The sequence below is a fragment of the Somniosus microcephalus genome, chromosome 8 (assembly GCF_052327205.1).
Source record: "Somniosus microcephalus isolate GS21.2 chromosome 8, FLI_Smic_1.0, whole genome shotgun sequence".
Classification (NCBI taxonomy): Eukaryota; Metazoa; Chordata; class Chondrichthyes; order Squaliformes; family Somniosidae; genus Somniosus; species Somniosus microcephalus.
Window position 1 is genome coordinate 142,370,668 of NC_140994.1, and position 14,973 is coordinate 142,385,640.

A 14,973-nucleotide genomic window follows, 5' to 3' on the forward strand; every position below is an offset into this window, starting at 1 on the left:
AATTTATTACATTAGTATAATTCCCTGAATTATAATTTGTATAGATAGAGAATGCATTTTCCTTCCCTTTTCTCTACAGGTATAAATGCTTTTTTTCAAATAATTATTTAATAGATTTCCAATGTGTAGTTTAAGTGGCTGCTCATTACGGTACGATCTTTCTGCTATTACAGAGACCTATAGCGCAAAATTAAAGAGAGCTCCTGCCTATTTAAAGAAAAAATCTTTTATTCTGATCAGTTATTTTGCTGTTCTTTCATGAAAGCATCTCCATTTGATCAAGATTCATTCCCAGGTTCAAGGTCTGTTTTTGTGAATAATAATTCTGTTTAGCTGCCACCCTTGCCCTATTCATATTTTCCCTTATACACCCTCCGCCCCGCCCTCCCCCCCCCCCCCCCCCCCCCAGATTATGCTCTGTTTATTGTGTCCCAGGATGTTTGCAGTGAGCCTCTCAAAAGCAGCCAGCCTGTCCTGATTAAAGTGCTGTGTCCAGCACTTGCCACAGGGAGACTGACCAGCCAGCCAGCCGACTCCCTCGTACACACTTAATGATCCTTCTGAGGTAACTCAATCTGTCCTTGTTACTGAGATGGAAAATCACTCAATGCTTCAGAATATTAACATTTACCAAATACTTTTTGATTTTCAACATGCATTTTGCTTACAAAGACTGTTAAAAATTATAGATTTTATATGCAGTGTAAGCTGAAAGGATGTAAGGTGAGCCGCCTTTCATTCAGTGACAAGACTGAATACAAGGGGCCAGGTAAAACAAGAAATATTAATATATTCAGTATTTAACATGTAAACAGATCGAATACTAACATTTTACTGAACAATTACTACATATTTAAAGTATTGTAATAAAAGAATATTTTTATATATTAACAGGCTGAGGTCTTTCAGATATCAAACAATATGTAATCCTATTTTTGGAGCCGGGTCAAGCAGACTGCAGAATCTCATCTTCACCTACCTCCACTTTCATTTTCCCAGTTTCATTCTGTTCTTCCTCCTCCTGTTCTTCTCTGATAGCCGGGGTGGAGGGGCAAGGCAGCATGATAGCGAGCCACGACCAGAACAGACTGCAGCCGGCAGCTGCATGAGACAGCAGAGAGCACACTGAGCATGTGTAGTGCATCAGCACTTTCTTCTACTCTGCTATTTGATAATAGCTGGCTCCTGCCAGAGAGAATGGCTCCTTCCCACCCCCTGCCGCCCCCGCCCCCCCCCCCACCACATCATCCCTGGGGATTCCTTGTGGACTGCACGTCGACGCATTCTAAACAGGAGCTCCCTCCCCCATTTCTATTAATGAGCACAATTCAGTGGCATTAATCAGGCTCCCCCCGCATTGTACAACGGATACACTATATAATTTACCAACAGCTGCTCTGGGTACCACGATGCATCCTCACAGGACACTTCCTCCCATCTAAATAAAACCAGATCCAGTTCCAAAGAGGGAACGGCTGCTGACATGTTCATTCATTTTCAGATATTTAATACATTGCCGTTTCATGGACAGTGTCTGACTTCTGAAATCACAGACTGCATTTTCGCACACAGTCTCAAATCCCCGTTCCTGCTACACATGGATTTCTGATTCTTTTGTTTATTCCCAAGAATAGCAGGAATTAAAAAAAAAAACTGCACAATGATTCTGCAAATTTATTTCATCCTGACTTTATAACATTGTGGGTTCAGAATTTGTGGAAGAATCCTTTCAACCGATGAGTTGCAGTTTAAAAAAAAAAAAATCAGGTGTATTTTGAAAGGCGCACAATAATGGGTCCTTAGAGAGCTCAGCAAATCCCTGACAGAGGCATATTCCTGGGATGGGAATAGATTCTGGAAATCTCAGCATTATTCCAACCGTGCCGATTGTTTCTGTATATCTATTGAGAATATTGGGAGAAGGGAGACTGTTAATTATCAAAGCTAATAGTATATATCATACTAAATATCACTCAACAACGATGAGCTGACAATGAGGTGTGAAAACTGGGTTACAATGAGGCTAATATTTTTTGTATTCTGTGATCCTTGACCACACACGTGGCATAGAAGTGACAGTGAATACCACCCCTTCAATCATTCCTAATAAAGAGGAAACCTGTCAAAAAGTAACCCCAACAGCACTCATCACAGTATTTGCTGCTTTGCTGTATAGAATGCTTTGTTTATTCAGTGGGGTGAAAGTTGTTTGCTAAAGTTACTTATCTGTTTGTCTAGGAGAGTAAGGTCTACCATTGACCCAGATTAACAGGGAAAGTAATTGCCATTTGTTGGGATGTGCAATGAAACATTGTGGACTACAGGGTGTCCCATTGGGCACAGACACTCCCTGCAGTCCCTGCAGTGATCGGGTGCAGACAATCTCCAGTCCCAGTGATCGGGTGCAGACAATCTCCAGTCCCAGTGATCGGGTGCAGACAATCTCTAGCCCCAGTGATCGGGTGCAGACAATCTCTAGCCCCAGTGATCGGGTGCAGACAATCTCCAGTCCCAGTGATCGGGTGCAGACAATCTCCAGTCCCAGTGATTGGGTGCAGACAATCTCCAGTCCCAGTGATCGGGTGCAGACAATCTCTAGCCCCAGTGATCGGGTGCAGACAATCTCCAGTCCCGGTGATCGGGTGCAGACAATCTCTAGCCCCAGTGATCGGGTGCAGACAATCTCCAGTCCCAGTGATCGGGTGCAGACAATCTCCAGTCCCAGTGATTGGGTGCAGACAATCTCCAGTCCCAGTGATCGGGTGCAGACAATCTCTAGCCCCAGTGATCGGGTGCAATCTCCAGTCCCGGTGATCGGGTGCAGACAATCTCTAGCCCCAGTGATCGGGTGCAATCTCCAGTCCCGGTGATCGGGTGCCACAAACTCCAGTCCCAGTGATCGGGTGCAGACAATCTCCAGTCCCAGTGATCGGGTGCAGACAATCTCCAGTCCCAGTGATCAGGTGCAGACAATCTCCAGTCCCAGTGATTGGGTGCAGACAATCTCCAGTCCCAGTGATCGGGTGCAGACAATCTCCAGTCCCAGTGATTGGGTGCAGACAATCTCCAGTCCCAGTGATCGGGTGCAATCTCCAGTCCCGGTGATCGGGTGCAGACAATCTCCAGTCCCAGTGATCGGGTGCAGACAATCTCCAGTCCCACTGATCGGGTGCAGACAATCTCCAGTCCCAGTGATCGGGTGCAGACAATCTCTAGTCCCAGTGATCGGGTGCAGACAATCTCCAGTCCCAGTGATTGGGTGCAGACAATCTCCAGTCCCAGTGATCGGGTGCAGACAATCTCCAGTCCCAGTGATCGGGTGCAGACAATCTCCAGTCCCAGTGATCGGGTGCAGACAATCTCTAGTCCCAGTGATCGGGTGCAGACAATCTCCAGTCCCAGTGATCGGGTGCAGACAATCTCTAGTCCCAGTGATCGGGTGCAGACAATCTCCAGTCCCGGTGATCGGGTGCAGACAATCTCTAGTCCCAGTGATCGGGTGCAATCTCCAGTCCCGGTGATCGGGTGCAGACAATCTCTAGCCCCAGTGATCGGGTGCAGACAATCTCCAGTCCCAGTGATCGGGTGCAGACAATCTCTAGCCCCAGTGATCGGGTGCAGACAATCTCTAGCGCCAGTGATCGGGTGCAGACAATCTCTAGCCCCAGTGATCGGGTGCAGACAATCTCCAGTCCCGGTGATCGGGTGCAGACAATCTCTAGTCCCAGTGATCGGGTGCAATCTCCAGTCCCAGTGATTGGGTGCAGACAATCTCCAGTCCCGGTGATCGGGTGCAGACAATCTCCAGTCCCAGTGATTGGGTGCAGACAATCTCCAGTCCCGGTGATCGGGTGCAGACAATCTCTAGTCCCAGTGATCGGGTGCAATCTCCAGTCCCGGTGATCGGGTGCAGACAAACTCCAGTCCCAGTGATCGGGTGCAGACAATCTCCAGTCCCAGTGATCGGGTGCAGACAATCTCCAGTCCCAGTGATCGGGTGCAGACAATCTCCAGTCCCAGTGATCGGGTGCAGACAATCTCCAGTCCCAGTGATTGGGTGCAGACAATCTCCAGTCCCAGTGATCGGGTGCAGACAATCTCCAGTCCCAGTGATTGGGTGCAGACAATCTCTAGTCCCAGTGATCAGGTGCAGACAATCTCCAGTCCCAGTGATCAGGTGCAGACAATCTCCAGTCCCAGTGATTGGGTGCAGACAATCTCCAGTCCCGGTGATCGGGTGCAGACAATCTCCAGTCCCAGTGATCGGGTGCAGACAATCTCCAGTCCCGGTGATTGGGTGCAGACAATCTCCAGTCCCAGTGATCGGGTGCAGACAATCTCCAGTCCCGGTGATCGGGTGCAGACAATCTCTAGTCCCAGTGATCGGGTGCAATCTCCAGTCCCAGTGATCGGGTGCAATCTCCAGTCCCAGTGATCGGGTGCAGACAATCTCCAGTCCCAGTGATCGGGTGCAGACAATCTCTAGTCCCAGTGATCGGGTGCAGACAATCTCTAGTCCCAGTGATCGGGTGCAGACAATCTCCAGTCCCAGTGATCAGGTGCAGACAATCTCCAGTCCCAGTAATTGGGTGCAGACAATCTCCAGTCCCGGTGATCGGGTGCAATCTCCAGTCCCGGTGATCGGGTGCAATCTCCAGTCCCAGTGATTGGGTGCAGCCAATCTCCAGTCCCAGTGATTGGGTGCAGCCAATCTCCAGTCCCAGTGATTGGGTGCAGCCAATCTCTAGTCCCAGTGATCGGGTGCAGAGATTTCCTGCGACTGCAGATTGTCTGCACACAATGTCTGCGTCTGCAGGTAGAAATATTCAAACAGTAGTAGGCCATTAAGTCCCTCGGGCCTATTCTGATTTTCTGCCACCAATCCCTGGGACTGCAGACTGTCTGCACATGATATCTGGGATTGCAGGGTGTGGGTGCTCAATACCTGGGACTGTAGGGTGTGCCTGTGTCTGATCTCTGGGACTACAGGGAGTCTGCACCTGATTCCAGGGACCCTAGGGTGTGCCTGCTTCTGATCCTTAGGACAGCAGGGCGTCTGTGTTCAATCACTGGGACCACAGGGAGTCTGTGCTCAATCCCTTGGACTGCAGGGAATCTGTGCTCAATCCCTGGGACTGCAGGGAGTCTGCCCTCAATCCCTGGGACTGCAGGGAGTCTGCGCCCAATCCCTGGGACTGCAGGGAGTCTGCGCCCAATCCCTGGGACTGCAGGGAGTCTGCGCTCAATCCCTGGGACTGCAGGGAGTCTGCGCCCAATCCCTGGGACTGCAGGGAGTCTGCGCCCAATCCCTGGGACTGCAGGGAGTCTGCGCCCAATCCCTGGGACTGCAGGGAGTCTGCGCCCAATCCCTGGGACTGCAGGGAGTCTGCGCCCAATCCCTGGGACTGCAGGGAGTCTGCGCCCAATCCCTGGGACTGCAGGGAGTCTGCGCCCTATCCCTGGGACTGCAGGGAGTCTGCGCCCAATCCCTGGGACTGCAGGGAGTCTGCGCCCAATCCCTGGGACTGCAGGGAGTCTGCGCCCAATCCCTGGGACTGCAGGGAGTCTGCGCCCAATCCCTGGGACTGCAGGGAGTCTGCGCCCAATCCCTGGGACTGCAGGGAGTCTGCGCCCAATCCCTGGGACTGCAGGGAGTCTGCGCCCAATCCCTGGGACTGCAGGGAGTCTGCGCTCAATCCCTGGGACTGCAGGGAGTCTGCGCTCAATCGCTGGGACTGCAGGGAGTCTGCGCCCAATCCCTGGGACTGCAGGGAGTCTGCGCCCAATCCCTGGGACTGCAGGGAGTCTGCGCCCAACCCCTGGGACTGCAGGGAGTCTGCGCCCAATCCCTGGGCCTGCAGGGAGTCTGCGCCCAATCCCTGGGACTGCAGGGAGTCTGCGCCCAATCCCTGGGACTGCAGGGAGTCTGCGCTCAATCCCTGGGACTGCAGGGAGTCTGCGCTCAATCGCTGGGACTGCAGGGAGTCTGTGTCTGATCGCTGGACAGATGCTTACTGTAGTTGTCTCTGGATTCCTCATATAGTATGTGGATGAAAAAGAATGACTTGCATTTATATAGCGTCTTTCATGACCTCAGGATGTTGCAAAGCGCTTTACAGTCAATGAAGTACTTTTTTTTAGAAGTGTTGTCACTGTTGTAAAGTAGGAAACGCGGCAGCCAAAAAGCACACAGCAAGCTCCCACAAACAGCAATGTGAAAATGACCAGGTAATCTGTTTTAGTGATGTTGATTGAGAGATAAATATTGTCCAGGACATCGGGGAGAACTCCTCTGCTCTTCTTCGAAATAGTGCCATGAGATCTTTTACATCCACCTATGAGGGCAGACAGTGCCTCGGTTTAACGTCTCATCTGAAAGACAGCACCTCCAACAGTGCAGCAATCTCTCAGCACTGCTCTGGAGTGTCAGTCTAGATTTTTGTGCTAAAAATAATGATTTTAGAAATAATAAGCAGCAACATCTCCTTATTCATTGGGAGAAACTTTCAATTTGGGAACGCCCATTTTATCTCCAAAAGATGAGTGCTAAGGCAGTGAAGTTGGGTCGTGATCTTGTATGCCCATTTTGTGCATAGAATTCGGCCATCACCATTTTGGATCGATGCATCAAAGAGACCCACCTGATATCATCGGGCCCCTAGTCAAGCATTCTAATTGTGCTTGTTTTATGACCCAAATGGCTCTAGCATCCTATTTACCAATTCTAACTCAGTCACACAACTCAGCAGAGGGGTTTTAACCAGGGACTTCTGGAAAACCTCTGATTGGCTGTGTAAGCAACAAACTCACAAAACCATTGTGGCTGGAGGAGGAGGGGGAGAGGAGGAGCAGGGGGTTTAAGAGGGGGAGGACGAGAGGAGGGAAGGGGAAGGAGGAGCAGGAGGAGGGGAGGGGAAGCGGGTGTAGAAGGAGGGGTGGGGAGGAGGATGAAGGTTGGAGGAGTGAGTGAAGGAGAGGAGGAAGGGGTTTAGGAGTGGGAGGAGGAGGTGGATGGGAGGAGGGAAGGAGGAGAAGGGAAAGGGGTTTAGGGGGAGGAGGGGGAGGTGGGGAAGGGGAGGAGGAGGGGGTGGAGGAGGAGAAGGGGAGGAGAAGAGGGGGAAGGGGTTTAGGAGGGGGGGAAGGGGAGGAGAAGATGGGGAAGGGGTTTAGGAGGGGGGAAGGGGAGGAGAAGAGGGGGAAGGGGTTTAGGAGGGGGAAGGGGAGGAGAAGAGGGGGAAGGGGTTTAGGAGGGGGGAAGGGGAGGTGGATGGGGAGGAGGAGGAGGAAGAAGAGAGGAGGAGGGGAGGAGGGTGTGGAGAAGGAGGAGAGGGCTGATGGGAGGAGGGATGGGAGAGGGTGGAGAGGAGGGGCAGGAGGAGGAGAGGAGACAACGACAGAAGGAGGGTAGCTCGCAAGAGGCCTTACCCCACCTGAGTGTACAGGCACAGAATCTCTTACTTGCAGCTCACCAAGGAAGCTCCACTTGAAGAGTAGGCTGTCACAGAACTCTGTTGCCTACTGCAGCACCAACTGCAGCCCAGAACAAGGTCATATACATCCTTGCCTGTGTCTGTCAAAGTCACTGTGGCCCTGAACTTTTATGTCTTGTGGTCATTCCAGTCTGTAGCGGATGACATTTGCACTATCAGCCAATCAGCTGTGCAGGTCTATATTCGCCAGGTGACAGATGCGGCCTTTGCCAAAGTCAATGGCCTAGAAATTCGGTGGGCTGCGCCACCAGTTAGTGCCCAAAGAGGGCACTTAGTGGGTTTAGTGCCACTGGCCACGCCTCCCATGAAATTTAGCGGGGCGCTAATGGCGGCGCTAGCCGTTAGCGCTGCACCGCCACCGATGACGTCGTTGGTGTGCGCAGAGCCCCGCTACCACCCCGATCGCGAAATTTGGTAGCGCCCCCTGCTGTTGCGACTGGTTCAGGGGGGCCTACCTGCGGCGGTAGAGGCGCTGAGGTGCAGGGCGGCCATTTTTTTTGCTGGCCGCCTGCCAGCACCTCCTCGCGCAGCCGTCCCCGGCCTCCTGAGCCCCCCCCCCCCGCCCCACGTTGTGCCGGCTGTCTCCCAAGAGCCCGGTACTTCTCCTCGGTGCCGGGCTCTTTTGCCAGCACTCGCGATCTTAGATCGCGCTGCAGCAGGCCCCTCCCCTTTAAGACGTGTGGTGCTGCGGCACGTTGCGCTGCGGACTTCAGTTGCAGCGCCCCAAGATGGATGCGCGGCGCCTCGAGTAGCGCCGCGCTTCCGTTTGGGGCGCTCAAACTGAATTTCCGGCGGGCGCTCGCGACTCCTTCCGGGGCAGTACTTCTGGCGAGACTGGCGCCAAATGGGGCGCCACCGAATTTCTAGGCCAATGACTTCATATCCTTCCCCATGGACACCACAAAGCAAAAAGACAGGTCTCTGAGCTTTGCCAGGATTGTAGCCTTTCCCGACATCATCGGTGGCACACATATAGCCTTATGTGCTCCAATAGAAGAGGCTGGGGACTACATGAGTAGGAAGAGATTTCACTCACTGAACATCCAGCTGATGTGTGATGACATGCAGCGCATCATGCAGGTCTGTGCCAGGCTTCCCGGTAGCTGCCATGATGCCTTCATCCTGTGCCAGTCTTCAGATGGTGCATCAGGTCAGAGACTGGCTGCTTGGGGACAAAGGCTATCCTCTGGAGACCTGGCTAATGACACCTCTTAGGAACTCAAGCACAGATGCAGACATGAGGTAGTCAGTGCCATGATTTCACTTGAGCCCTGATAGAACAGACTATAGACCCTCTTCCGCTGCCTAGATAGGTCTGGAGATGTCCTGCAGTATAGCCCCAGAGAGTTTTTAGGATCATCATTGTCTGCTGCATGCTGCATGACTTTGCCATCCAGAGGGGCCAACCCGTTGAACCAGCTGCAGAGGAAGACATGGATGTAGTGTATGTACCCGTCTACCTTTAAGAGAACTACTTTAGGTGTTACACTACTTTGTTGGCTTCTGTATACTGTAATACCGACGGTGACCACACCGGTATATAAGTGCTGTGTCAGGATTTATTGGGCAGATTCGCCCTGACCTTCGAATAGTAAAGTCCTGTGTTAAGTTACTCTGGTAGTCTGTGTATTAATTAACTAAACAACCCACAGACTTTACAGTGGCGACGAGTCCGATCGTACCCTGCGGCAACAATACTTCCGAAGCAGTTAACGAGCGTCGAGAAGAGGCAACCGCCCTCGTCATTCTGCTGGGAGAAAACTCGAGTCTGCAGAGCTGGAAAGGAGGAAGAATTCAGAGACAAAGACTTCCATCAGCAACAGGCACTGACTGTCCCTTCTGCCACGGTGAGGAGTGAGCCGATCAGCACGAGAAGCAAGCCGGCCACGGTGACTGTGAGTAAGGGAAAAGTAAAAAGAATAACCGGAGGATAAGGGCGGTGCACTCGACCACGGTCGAGGGGGAAAGGAGCCGGACAGAAGTCGGGCCCAGAGGCGCTGAGACTGGGGCAGCGTGGAGCAAGGAAGCCGCGGTACAGACAGGCTGGGGACGCAACGGCATCGTGAGACAGCTAGACCGCGACCGGCGAAAAAGGCCGGGCAGCAACCGAAGCCACGAAGCGCTGCGACCGGGAGCGTAGGCGCGGGAAGATATAAAAACTCAGCCGCAGCCGGGGAGGGAAGCACCGGACTGCGAGAGGGCTGGGAGGCGCGATTGGGAGCCGAGCGAGCGGGAGAGGCAGAGCCGACCAAGGGAGACTGAGCGAGAGCCAGCCCAGCGGCTGAAACTGTTCGCCGTCAACGGGGTGTACCCAGCGCCGGTAGAGCCGAGCGAGCGGGAGAGAGACAGAGCCCGAGCAAGGGGAACTGAGCGAGAGATAGCCCAGCGGCTGAAACTGTTCGCCGTCAACGGGGTGTACCCAGCGCCGGTTGCCCTGCCGAGAAAAGGGAAAGCACTGAAGCCGACGCGCAGGCTGTGAACCTGAAAGCCAGCGGCCGTCGCCCGTGGGGAAAGTGTACCCCTCCCGCTAGGGAAGAAACGCGGGAAGCCGCCATTAGGCGGGGAAGAAGACAGAAGCAGGAAACCGCCATTGAAGTGGGCGGAGAGAGAAGATAAGCGCGGGAAATCGCCATTTTCGCGAGAACGGCCATCTTGGAAAAAATAAATAAATAAAAGAAAATTTAAAGAAATAATTCGTGGTGTTATCAGGAAGAGAGGAAGATGCCTAAGCGTGGTAACATCAACGATTTTAATTCCGAGGTAGAAGACTGGGCCACGTATGTGGAACGCATTGAGATCTATTGTGAGGCCAATAAAATAGAAGAAGATGACAAAGCTATAACCTTGCTAAACTCGATGGGCGCAAAGACATACGGGCTCTTGAAGCATCTACTAGCACCAGCTAAACCGGCGGATCAGACTTTCGATGATATTGTGACTGTTCTGAAGGATCACTTGAACCCCACACCGTTGATGTTGGCGGAACGATTCAAATTCTATGCGAGAACGCAAAGGAAAGACGAAAGCAACGCAGAATACTTGGTCAAACTGCGTAGACTAGCGAAACACTGCCAGTTTGGAGGGAATCTGACAGAGGCATTGCGAGACAAGTTCGTGTGCGGGTTGTCAAAGGAAGGAACGCAAAAGCGACTACTCAAAGAGAACGACCTTACACTTGACAGGGCTGTCCTTATTGCAGCATCGCACGAAGCCGCAATGAAGGGAACTGCGGAAATGCAGCTAAAGGCAGCGGCACTCAGTGTGGATCAAATTACCTCGAGTACAACAAAATGCTATCGTTGTGGGAAGACAACACACGACCAGAACCAATGCTGGTTTAAAAGCCAGGAATGTAGGAAATGTGGCAAGCTCGGTCACATAGCTAAGGTATGCCGGTCAGGAAAGAAGACCAACAATAATGAGTCACCACAAAAGAGATACAGAAAGGTACATGAGGTGACTAGGAAGAGTCCGGAAGAACAGAATTCGGACACACACTCCAACTGCAAGGAACTGGATAGTCTGAGAATTCACAATGTGAACAATGAAGCTGACCGACAAGCTATCTGGATCACACTACAGATTGCAAAAGTCCAAGTGAAAATGGAAGTGGACACCGGATCGGCGCTGACGGTCATGAATAAGCATGATTATAAAAAGTTATTCAAGCATATTCCCCTACGGGATACGGAACTAGTATTGCAGACATACACGGGGCACAAAGTACACCCCATCGGAAAGATAGAAGTCAAGGTGAGATACAAGGACAAAGATCACCAAAGGATGGACCTGTATGTGTTGCCTGAGGGAGGTCCACCACTTCTGGGACGGGAGTGGATCAGGAAAATAAAGATAGACTGGCATTCACTAAACACCATGACGGTAGATTCCGGAAAGGAAGATGTCAAACCTGAACGGTTGTCCAGAATATTGGACGAAGCTAAAGAGGTATTCCAGCAAGGACTGGGAACACTGCGAGGAATTAAAGCAAAGGTTAAGATTGCAGAACATGGAAGCCCAAAATTTTTCAAAGCCAGATCGGTACCTTACGCGATACGACCTGCTGTGGAGGCAGAACTGGAAGAACTTGAACGATCAGGGGTACTGTCAAAAGTGGACTGGAGTGAGTGGGCCACGCCCATTGTTCCCGTCATGAAGTCTTCACCAAGTAACATGCCAGGGGGACCGGGGAAGGTCCGCATCTGCGGAGACTTCAAGATCACAGTGAATCCGGTGCTTCACACGGTACAATACCCGCTTCCGCAGATTGAAGATATCTTTGCTTCGTTGGCGGGAGGGAAACACTTCACCAAGATAGACCTGGCACAGGCATACTTACAAATGGAAGTCGAGGAAGAGTCGCGTCAGTACCTCACCATCAACAGACACAGAGGCTTGTATCGTTATAATAGACTGGTTTTTGGGGTAGCTTCGGCTCCAGCAATTTGGCAGAGGGCCATGGAGCAGGTATTACAAGGAATTCCAAGCACGCAGTGTTACTTAGATGATATCCTGATTACGGGAGAAGACGAGGATGAACACCTCACAAATTTGAAACTGGTGCTCACTAGGTTGAAGGAATATGGCCTCCGAGTTAATCGCAAGAAATGTGAGTTCTTCCAAAAACGGATCTCGTACTGCGGTCATGTCATTGACCGAGAGGGGCTGCACAAGTCACCTGACAAGATAGAAGCTGTCATGAAGGCCCCCGCTCCGGAAAACGTATCACAGTTAAGATCATTCTTGGGGTTGATTAATTATTATCACAAGTTTCTGCCGAATCTATCCACGGTGCTGCATCCGCTGAATGCTCTGTTGCGGAAAGAAGTACCATGGAAGTGGAGTGAGGAATGTAAAAAGACCTTTCGCAGAAGCAAGGCGTTGATTACCTCTGAAGAAGTGTTGGCTCATTTCAACCCAACGTTACCTCTTCGTCTAGCTTGTGATGCTTCCCCCTATGGAATTGGAGCAGTACTTTCACACAAGTTACCAAATGGCTCGGAAAGGCCAGTGGCATTCGCGTCCCGATCATTGACCTCCGCGGAGCGAAATTATGCTCAAATAGATAGGGAGGCCCTCAGCCTTGTGTGGGGCGTAAAGAAATTCAATCATTACCTGCAGGGCAAGAAGTTCACATTACTGACAGACCACCAGCCGTTGGTGTCCATATTCAACCCTAACAAGGCCGTTTCCACCATGACAGCGCAAAGGTTACAGAGGTGGTCCGTGTTACTTGGGGCACACCAATATGACATCGAATACAAAAGGTCCAAACAGCATGGAAATGCTGATGGGTTATCGCGCTTGCCATTGCCGATAGTAGAAGAAGCGACTACAGTGGACCCGGTAGAGATGTTCCACTCATCCATAGTGGAATGTCTACCAGTAACAAATTCGATGATCGAAAACGAAACAAGAAATGACAGACTCGTGAGAGAGTCGGATGATTTAACGGTGGAGGGATGGCCAGCACAGGGCGAACCAACGCTGCCAGCATTTTCGCAGAGAAAAGAACAGCTGTCAGTGTGTCGAGGAACCCTGATGTGTGGATCTAGAGTGGTGATTCCACCCAAACTTCAACAGAAGGTGTTAAAGGAGCTGCAAGAGGGACATCTGGGTGGAGTGAAAATGAAGAACCTAGCAAGAGCGTTTGTGTGGTGGCCAGGCATTGATGGGGACATCGAAGAAATCACTAAGAGCTGTCTAGGATGCCAGAAGGTCCAAAACGCGCCACCACAGGCTCCTCTGCATCCATGGGAGTGGCCCTCATCTCCTTGGCAAAGGGTACACATCGACTTTGCTGGTCCATTTATGGACTCAATGTTTCTAATAGCGGTGGATGCACACTCCAAGTGGCCGGAGGTAATAAAGATGTCCACCACCACCACGGAAAAAACCATCACAGTGTTAAGGACCATGTTTGCTAGGAATGGGCTGCCGGAACAGATCTGTTCTGATAATGGACCGCAATTTGTGTCCGAAGAATTCAAGAAATTCTTAAAGAGCAATGGGGTTAAGCACTACACGTCAGCCCCATACCATCCCGCCTCCAATGGATTGGCTGAAAGGTTTGTCCAGACCTTCAAGAAGGCCATAAAGGCCATGGGTAATGAAGCCATTACCTTACAACATAAGGTGGATAGCTTCTTGTTGGCGTACAGGAATGCAACACATGCGGTCACAAATCAAACTCCCGCTATGATGTTTTTCAATAGACGACTAAGATGCCGGCTGGATTTGCTTAAGCCAAACGTCAGAAGGGACGTAGAGAACCGGCAATTCCAGGGCATGAATGAAAGGCCAACTAGATCTTTTCAGATAGGTCAACAAGTTTTGGCCCGGGACTACGTACCGAGAAATGGCAGCCTGGAACTATTGGAAAAAGGCTAGGGCCGTTGATGTATACGGTGGACATTGGGGACAGTATAATAAGGCGCCATGTTGACCAGATCACAGGGTCAGCCACAAATGGCCAACCTACTCCACCACCTTACACGGTTAATGTTGAGACAGAGATACCCAGAACACCTACCTCCGATCTGGTAATACTGGAATCAGATGAACCTGACACTGTCCTTCAAGCCGAATCGACCTTGCCAGAAGCACCTACTACCCCGCCGGGAGTTACGACACCACCGAGGCGTTATCCGGACAGAGTCCGGAAACCTCCAGAGAGACTGAATCTGTGAACTGTCTTGCATAAAGTTGTATACATGTTATAATGTATGTTTAATGGGGAATCAGTATGTTGTAAGCTAAAAAGGGAGGATTGTAGTGTATGTAACCGTCCACCTTTAAGAGAACTACTTTAGGTGTTGCACTACTTTGTTGGCTTCTGTATACTGTAATACCGACGGTGACCACACCGGTATATAAGTACTGTGTCAGGATTTATTGGGCAGATTCGCCCTGACCTTCGAATAGTAAAGTCCTGTTTTAAGTTACTCTGGTAGTCTGTGTATTAATTAACTAAACAACCCACAGACTTTACAATGGAGACAGAGGAGTATGAAGAAGGGGAAGACACTGAGGATGATCAGAAAGAGCAGGGTGTTGAGTCTGTGTTTACAGGTGCAGTTATGATGAATAACCGGACACAGACAACAGAAGTAAGTAAACAGGTCTTTAGTGATTGAGGGTCAAGGTGGGAACTGAGGTACACTTGCGCCGCAGGGTTTATAGACCGGTGTGGTCACCACCGGTACTACAATGTACAGGAGCCATTAAAAAGTAGTCCATCACTTTAAGGTATCCTCTTAAGGTAGTACAGGTTACATACACTACAATTCCTCCCCTTTTAGCTTAACAGTGGACACCCCAATTAATACACTACATGAATAATATACATATATACAATTTGCACACACAAGAACTGTTCAAAGATTCAGTCTCTGAAGAGGCCTCCTGATCCGGCCCGGATAACGCTTTTCAGGGATCTCTGGTTCCCGTTGCTGGGGTGACTCATCCAATTGATCTCCTATGG

The 14,973-nt window shown here is 50.9% G+C and overlaps 1 protein-coding gene across 2 annotated transcripts in view; it reads right to left on the reverse strand.

Moving 5' to 3' along the window:
- Positions 1-1,193, reverse strand: part of shtn3 (shootin 3) — a 301,957-nt gene extending 300,764 nt beyond the window's left edge. For both annotated transcript variants that reach the window (XM_085995197.1, XM_085995196.1), the window contains exon 1: positions 980-1,193. In XM_085995197.1, coding sequence (XP_085851323.1) covers positions 980-1,144 — 165 coding nt within the window. In that variant the 5' untranslated portion in view covers positions 1,145-1,193. The remainder of the gene's footprint in view (positions 1-979) is intronic.
- Between the last annotated feature and the right edge of the window lie 13,780 nt (positions 1,194-14,973).